Source organism: Anguilla rostrata, chromosome 2 (genome assembly GCF_018555375.3).
Source record: "Anguilla rostrata isolate EN2019 chromosome 2, ASM1855537v3, whole genome shotgun sequence".
Classification (NCBI taxonomy): Eukaryota; Metazoa; Chordata; class Actinopteri; order Anguilliformes; family Anguillidae; genus Anguilla; species Anguilla rostrata.
This window is the reverse complement of record NC_057934.1, coordinates 14094533-14103222: the sequence shown is the minus strand read 5'-3', so window position 1 is coordinate 14103222 and position 8690 is coordinate 14094533. Positions and strand designations below refer to the sequence as shown.

Here is an 8690-nt window from a genome sequence, read left to right as displayed (position 1 = left end):
TGTACTGACACTTCCATTTCAGTGAGACTGTCTGTTTAGCATCTCTTTCAGTGTTAATTGCTCGTATTCCATTTAGGGTAGACTGCTTAGCTCTCCATTTCAGTGTGTAGACTGTCTGTCCTACACTCTCCATTTCAGTGTGTAGACTCTTACACTCTCCATTTCAGTGTGTAGACTGTCTGTCCTACGCTCTCCATTTCAGTGTGTAGACTCTTACACTCTCCATTTCAGTGTAGATGGTATCATGCTCTCCATTTCAGTGTGTAGACTCTTACGCTCTCCATTTCAGTGTGTAGAAGCACTGTATGCACATCCATGTTAACCCCCGCCCCACTTCATACATGATATGGAGCAAAATTAAAGCCAAAACAGAGTACGCAGGAGATTGAATAAAATGAATACAAATGAATACAAATGCACCACATTGTACACTTCGTGTTTTAGATTTTGTTTTTATTTTAAAAGATGCCACGTGATCTTGGATCCATTTAAGTGAAAAAAAAAATGAAAAATTTGTTACTTTAATACAAATGACAACATTGGCCCAAATTTTCTTTTAAGAAAATGAGAAAATACTGTTGTTTTAGCAGAATAGTAACTTTCAGGTATAATTGGCTACAGTAATTCCATGTTTAAGAAGAGCAGCAGTGATACAGCTGCACAGACATGGATCAATACAGAAAGATAGCAATTTTAAAATAAATGTTTCATACATAGCATAAACTATGAGAAATGTCCTTTTAAAAATGAAATGAGCAGTTTAAAAAAAGGAAAATGTCACGTGAATACAGTGTCGAGCAGAACAAACATTTGCAAAGTTGTAAAGAACACCAACAATGATCACATTACAAAAGTTAGAAAATTCAGAATAAAAAGCACTAAAATTAGTCAGAGAGTAGATGGTGTGCGTGTCTGTGGCCTTCAACACAACCCTACTCTTCAGAAATACAAGTAAAAAACACACAGGCGGATTATAGGACAGCAGAAAAAAAAGGGAGCAGGATTCATGTTCAACTGGATGCCAGCAGATATTCCCCCAAGAGACGCAGGCCTCAGACCGGGGTTTGAGGCGACGCGGCCTGAAGACCTGCTCCCAGGACGGGTTTAGGTCGACCTGCGGGGCAGAGACGTCACGGTGAACAGTGGGAACATGGGAACAGTCGGAAAACCGAGGCGTTTCAGCGGCTGGAAGCTGCGAGGCTAGCATCCATTGTTTAGAGTTAGGAACCACTCGCGACACCAAACGCCCCCTGACAAAAGACGTTCGGCGGCTCCGGCCCCCACCCACTCCCGGTTCAAGCCCGTATTGTGATGCGAGCAGCAGGGTTAGGAGTATCACCTCACACTTCTGAACTGCATATTGATACAGTTTCTGTTTGAACTGTCAATTCTACCAGCTTGTTTATATACCTCAGGCTATAATCTGACCAACCACTACGATTACTATGCTCCGAAAGTTAAACTATTAACACTGGGTTTGCCACAGGGGAATCTGCTTTTCACAGGAAATCCCACTCGTATTTGTGAAATTCAAGTCACGGTCCAATGATTTGCTTTAAAGTTTAGGTAGCCTCCCCGTACATCCGGCAATGACAAAATGGCCGAAGACCGCCTCTCTCATAAATCGAGTGCGGCGAACCGGTGCGCTTCCCCCCCTGCTCTGCCATTTCACCTCTGATATAAAACAGGATCGCGGGAATCCAATTCCGGCTCAGATCAGCCTTTTTAATCATTACAGTCAATAAATGAAGAAGCTCGTAAGGTTACGATGCAAGGAGGCAGTCCCGAAACCTCGTTACGCTTCCCTCAAATCCGGTTAAAGGCAGAAAAAGGTCCAGGGAGTTGCCTGTCTTTATGCACTGCACTTACTTTAACCATCCTCCCAAGCAGACGCGGGAGCCCTGCGTCTCGTCACTGCATTACCTACACAACACGCCCCCCCTCCCCCCTTCCCCCCCCTCTCTAGGATCAACCGCTCGCCAGCGGGCAGCATCTGGGGACATTTTAAACCCGTCTGCATCGGCTACCGGAAGCAGCGATGTTGCCGCTCGATCACCGGAGGGCTCGCTTCCCCTGGGGCGCAAGCAGCCCAACCGCGTCTGAGGTCATTATCCGGGAGGCTGCCCTTCTGATGAATACTGTAAAGGCAGCATCGTTACGGCTACTGTAAACTGACTTCAGTCATGTCTTTCTTCGGTCATTTTTTCCCCCCCCTCCGTCCCGATAATGGCGGATGGGTCAATGAAGGCTCGTTAGCTTCCCTTCGGCCGAATCGCCGGGTCGATCGAGCGCTCGTCAAAACCGCCGCAGTGACACGGGAAAACACTGCAGGTGCAGAGAGCGGGGGGCGGGGGGGGGGGCTCCGCAGTCAGATTAAAGCGACCGGCCGAAGGTGCGAACGCGATACCGGGAGCGTAAAACTCGGCCGAAACTCCGAGTGCCTTTGTTCCCCAAACCAGCCTGCAAAAGAGAGAGTCGCGCGGCAACACAGAATATAAAAAACGGAATGAGAAATAGTAATAATAAAAAAGAGCCTTTTCTCGTTCGTTTGTCAGACGTCTATCAGCTGGCGGATATTGAAAACCTCAGGAGAGCGAGATAGAGATCAGCCGGGGAGAGAGAGAGATCGCAGCTGCATGCGGACCCCATCAATAATGCCATTCATGGAATTAGAGAAAACGAAGGAGCGGACGGACCCTACGGGGATTACTGAGAGGGACCTGGGGGTTGGGGGGCGGAGGCAGGGCTCACTTGGGCTTGGTCTCAGCGTCGGTGACCTGGCGGATGAAGATGGCGTCCTCGGGGTGGCTGATGTCGCCCTGCTCCTGCATGTAGGACGAGGCGATGGCCAGGGTGGAGCCGTCGTTGCTGAACGCCAGCGAGGCGATGCTGGTCGGGTAGCGGTGGAACTGGCACAGCCGCTTCTTGTTGAAGGGGTCCCAGATGTTCACGAACCCGTCCGAACCGCCTGTGGGGACGTGGCGGGAAGGGTAGGCCATGAGAACCGCCACTCATGTTTTACACACACTTTACACTGCTGTCTTTTAGAACCGGGGCTCATCCTGGGAACCACTGTGTCATAAGACATACTGAGATGAGCTGCTGTGCATCACCCAGGTGGGTGCCACATACTGATGGTGGGTGAGGTGAGTTCCCACTCATCACTGTAAAGCACTGAACGTTCGGAATAGTGCTATATAAATTCATTCATTCATCTATCATACCAGTCAAATCAAAGCACTGATCAGGTTCCATGCACTGCACTAGTTACAGTGTACTTGCAGTTGGTGGACATGTTTAAAAACCATTTTGATTCTAGATTTTTTAAAAAGGGGTTGCTATGAAGGAGCACAATCAAAATTTGTAGCTTTGCCGCAAGATGCAATGTGGAGCATGGTCACAAACAAGGTAGCTCATAGCATACGTAATGCCTTGAACTAATGTCGCGATTCACATTTCCTGGCAGTTGGAAAGCAAACCGATGCTTTCAAAGTGCACTTCTTAGCTGAGTCTATGCTGCTCTCCAAAACAGAACATAAAGTACATTAAGACCAGAGCTGACTGTCTGGCATCACCATGCGACTTCTATCTCCCATCATGCAATAAAAAGCCCAGGGTCTTAACGACGGGAGTGGTCTCACCTGTGGCAAAGGTGTTGTGGACGCTGTGGAAGGAGATGGCGTTGACGGGGTAGACCTGCTCGATGCCGTTCTCCTTCAGCCGGTGACACTTGAAGGCGTACTTCTTCTTCTGCACTTCCAGGCTGGGGTCCAGGTACTCCACGGCGACGCGGCCTTCGATGGAGCTCAGCACGTAGCCCTGAAACGGAGAGCGGAGATTTATCGCACGTCCGCCGGTGACTCCGAGCCGCGACCGTCCGGCTCCAACTCCGAAACCCCCCCGAGTCGTTCGAAGTCAACTTTATTTATAAGGCGCATTTAAAAACGACCGACGCTGACCGGAGTGCCGCGCGGCTTGGATAAGTAAAAACAGACGCGACATCACTCAGCCTATCTGTGGCCAGTTAAGCGGGGGGTCGGCCAGAATCGATGCGGAAGGACGCCGTTTGGTCCGAAGGCGAAGCACGGCCTGAAAGGGAGGTGCGGGGAGGCAGCCTGGCCTGCGGGGGGCGACGGCGCACGCTCACCTGCTTGTTGGGAAAGGCTCGGATGCAGCGGGTCTGGTACTTGAGGCTGGACTCCCTCCTCTGCTGGACGTATCCCATGTTCCTCAGGTCCCACACCAGGACCCTCCTCCCCGCCGTGCCCACAATCAGCCTGTCTCCTGCCACAGAAAGCGTGTAGACCTGGAAAGATTGTGGAAGATGATTTATACAGTAATGTGCATTCTAACAATCAAACCGATCTCTCCATTGTTTCAGTAGCAGGTAGCGGTAAACCAGCTATTACCAGCAACTAGGTTCTGGGCACAGTAGGCTTTCCAGAGCTAAAAGCTCACAGGCCAGAGGAACAAGTTCTAGGGGTAGGAGAAGAGGAGAGAGGAAAAAAAAGACCAAAAAAAACCCTTGCCGCTTTTATTTGGCTCTTTACATATGCTGCACATTACTGTTATCATAAATCAACCACCCACACACCATCTCAGCCAATCTTCAGAGTAGTGGCAGCTGCTGTCTTTGCGAACCACTTGAAATAATTCTGATTATCCCGCTATTAAATAATTGTCATTCATGCCCGCCGCCAAGGCGATATGTATAACCGCTGGGTGCCGGCCAGACACTTGGATCCTGAATGATCTCTCCCGCCTTACTCGCGTCGTAAATCACTCGCGCGCGGAGCTGACAAATCTCGAAAAGATTCATGTGAAAACATCTACCCTGAAGAGAAGCATTACAGAGAAGGGGTGACATAATGAACCCGGTGGAACTAATAAACAGTTTAATTCGCGGGAGCCGCGGTCCGCCGTCCTACCCGTCGCGAATTCGTCCCCGCGCCTCGCCGCGGCTACCCATAAATCAGCGCAGTTATCTAATGCCGTCCATTTATCCTCAAAACGGGGAGCTCTTACTGAAATTGGGTCAGGAGTAATCTGCGCAACGGCGCAGCCCGATGCCGCGCGTAATGCAGCCATTAACACCTCAGACAGGGAGGAGGCTCACCTTTGACAGGCGCGCCCCACGGCGAAGCGGACTGGTGCCGGCGTTTTCATCCCGCTCCCCTATTCGCGGGACAGGTGTCTTTCGCGGGCCAGACGTTGGCCAGAGAACGGGAGGGGTGAAATCATGTGACGCCGTGATTATTGGCAAAACGGTTTATTTAGATAACTGCTCGCGGATACCGAAATTGCATCTGTCCCCCTCCCCAATTTGCTAGGTTTTCACAAATTCTGAAGCACACTGAATTTCACATGTTCACACAGAGGCAACCTCAGATACTCAGATACTCAATAATTGGAGCATCTGTATATTCTACCCATGGTGTGCACAAAATGACTTCAAGGACAGAAAACAGGCCAAATATCTCTTGATGATAGGCTGAAAAGTTGTTGGTTTTTAAATAAATCACTAGGGGCACTATAAACAGTCTGTGGCGACATCATTTTTCTTTCACTGAAGACGGGGCTGGGTTTACGGACTCCTTTAAATTTCAAAAATGAATTCCTTATCATCTTGTTCATGTGCCAGGAATCTTGGAGTGGTTCTGGACAACAAACTGTACCCTCTCCTGGAGGATATATTCCTTCCTCCACCACCTGCCCAACCCAACTCTCAGTCCAGGAGCCGCTCATCTCCCACCTAGACTACTGTAACTCTCTCCTAGCTGTCCTCCCTGCCTCCACCATCAGACCTCTGCAGCTCATCCAGAATGATGTTGCTCCTCTGATCCACAACCTCCCCAGACTCAGACATGTAACTCCCCTTCTCATCTCCCTCTACAGGCCAGGCCAACCAGCTCACATCATATTCATAACCGTGGCGCTAGCCTATCAGGCAGCTAAAGGGACAGTGCAGTGACATCTCCAAAAGATCATCAGACCCTACACCAATCAGACCACTCTGTTCTGGCCCCACGGCCTTAGATCCGTTATGGGGACGGCCGATCATCACTCGCCAGCTGCATGGGATGGCTTTACTGACGTTAATTGGGAAACATGGTATTTTCTGCCTGACATTTTCAAGAGAGGAGGACGAGTCATTCGTGCCATTAGATGAGCCATTAAAATGTTTGCTAGTTTGGAACGACCAGCCATCTAGTATCATGACACATCAATACAGGTGTAACGTAACCTGTACTTGTACAAATCACTGGACTGGACTTCGTCAAAATTATTTGGCTATTATTTGGCCTTCAGTGGACGACATGGACATGATGGCATTGAGAGAAATGAAAATGTTCTTCCAGAGGCCCAGAGCAGTGTGCAGCGACCCTAAGTGCACCTTGTCTAAACGGACAGGCATGCTAGCAAAACTACTGCCATGTAGTTTTCCATGTATGGCTCAACCCACTCCCACCCCCATTAGTACCTCCATCAACACAATTTCCCTGAAACTCCGCACATCTTACTGGTCCTGTCCTGGTCTCTCCTCTCCCCAACATATTTGCTAGAGGTTAAGTAGGTTTGGTTAGCCTTTATCGTTTTGGATTCAAATATGTCATCGTACGCACCTGCTCCTGAAATATAGCAATGAGGTGTATGTATTGCATGTGTCATATGTCTGAGTATCTACCTTTTCAGGCTGGGTAAAGGTACCAGCATTGCAGGGGGTCCTTGGGTCCCACAGTCGAACGGACCTGTCCCAACTGCCCGTTACCATGACGTTGACTTCTGGGCAGTATTCCACACAACGAATTGGGGCATCGTGTGTTCCCACTATTGTGTCTGGAGGAGAGAGAGTACAAGACCATCACATAAACTACAAAAAATAATAATAATAATGTAATTCCAGTATGTAGTTTATTCAGCATCCCAAATCAATGAAACTGAAAACACTGTACCATACATTAAAAAGAATGTACTTATTTAGTAACAGTAAGTGCATTCACTATATAAATATACAAGGTTCACAATACTCTTACTGGGCAAATGTAAAGTGGTAGTCATACCTTGGTCAGTATTTAAGTCATGTGTTTTCAACTGCATATCCAGACCCCCACTCCAGGCATGCGTGGGGTCCTAACAGGGGAAAGTGTTATCAATGCTGGTTATTTCAGGCTAAAACAGCACAAGAAGCGAAGATATTCTTTCCAATTCAATGTCTCGCTCAGATATTTTAAAACTTGGTGTTGGGACTGGACTTTAGAGGTCAATTGACAGTAAACAAGTTTTGAATTATAGAATTCTATCTGCAAATCATACAGTTGAGATATCAAGCTTCAAACAAAGTGAATATAAGTCCAATGCTTTATGAGCATTGTTTTTAGTATATCAGTATACAATTTGACATGTCAAGAGACATTTCAAGTGTTTAGCTTGCCGTTTAGGCAGACAGAATGTTCTTTTATCAAATCCATTTCAGTAATTCATTCATATCATTTATTAGGCTATTCACTCCATTCAACTCTATGCTTATATTTTATCATGTGAAATAAACAGGAATGGGAAGAAAGTTGACTTACATAAAAAGCACAATCGAGCACGGGCGCCAGGTGCTGGTACTTCATTCTCATGGAATTACCCCCAACATCGAAGAGACGGACAGTGGAGTCCCAGGAAGACACCAGCAAGAACTGCGCTGTGCTGGGGCTGAACTTCACTGCGGAGATGCTGTCCTCCGGACCCTGGTTCAGTTTAAACTCATTCGAACCAGTCATCTGAGAACGAAACGGATGATAGGAACACAATTATTTGTGGGCATTTTATTTACCGTACTTTATAATAAAATATATAGACAAACAATACAACCAACCATAGAAACACATTTTGCACCTCGATGACAGTTTTACCACGCTAACGGATTTTGTGAACGGGAAAATTACTCAAAATGAATGAACAACTTTGAGTGTGTATGTGTCAGATGCACACTGGGTGAAATCGAGTAACTTCGGCGGAAAGAGGCCCATGCGCAAAAGTTCTCGTATGGTGTCGATTCAAAGTGCAATACATGCAGACAGGGACAAAAGCTAGCTAGCAGCTGCAAGCTACATGCAGCAAGTCTTTATAAAACAAGACAAACCAGGCTCGTCTATCAGTTAGTAGCATGCGACTTTTATTGGATATGAAAAGCATGCTAGGACACACATTATTATAACTAATACTGGCTAACAGACCAAAAACATATTGCTAGTTAACAAACACGACAGCCTAACTTAAAGCTTGTCAGCTAACTAACTGGCTACTGTAAGCTAAGGAATTTATACCAGTTGTATTTCTAAACAGAAAAGGATTAGCAAGCTAACATTAGCTAGAGGGCTAACTAGGCCCCGTTCCGCCGGTAAACTGAAAACGCTCCCTTCCCCCGTATATTTTTCAGTTTTATCGAGCAATAATATTGCAAAATGTCATTGGATAAATCTATACTCACCGTTGTTTGAGTTAAAGTATTGCTGAAATGTAGAAACGTAGCCCAACACCAGTATTTTAGCTAATAAACAGCTCTAATGTTAACGCGCATGAGCCTGTACAACAACAGCTTTCTCAACTTCAACTTACCACCGAAAAAATCGGTCTCCTATTGGTCGACTCAAATCGTGGAAATTCCCGCAGCGTCCCTGATTGGCTTTAAAATCTTAAGT

General features: G+C 47.1%; 1 protein-coding gene across 1 annotated transcript; it reads right to left on the bottom strand.

Annotated features, from left to right (window-relative positions):
• Positions 1-436: 436 nt before the first annotated feature.
• On the bottom strand, positions 437-8644 carry LOC135247347 (mitotic checkpoint protein BUB3). Its single transcript, XM_064320685.1, has 8 exons — positions 8480-8644; positions 7575-7769; positions 7062-7131; positions 6686-6837; positions 4148-4306; positions 3642-3819; positions 2752-2968; positions 437-1114 (listed from the first exon to the last, which is right to left on the bottom strand). The coding sequence occupies exons 2-8, from the start codon at positions 7767-7769 to the stop codon at positions 1105-1107; spliced, it is 981 nt and encodes a 326-aa protein (XP_064176755.1). The 5' UTR covers positions 8480-8644; the 3' UTR covers positions 437-1104.
• Between the last annotated feature and the right edge of the window lie 46 nt (positions 8645-8690).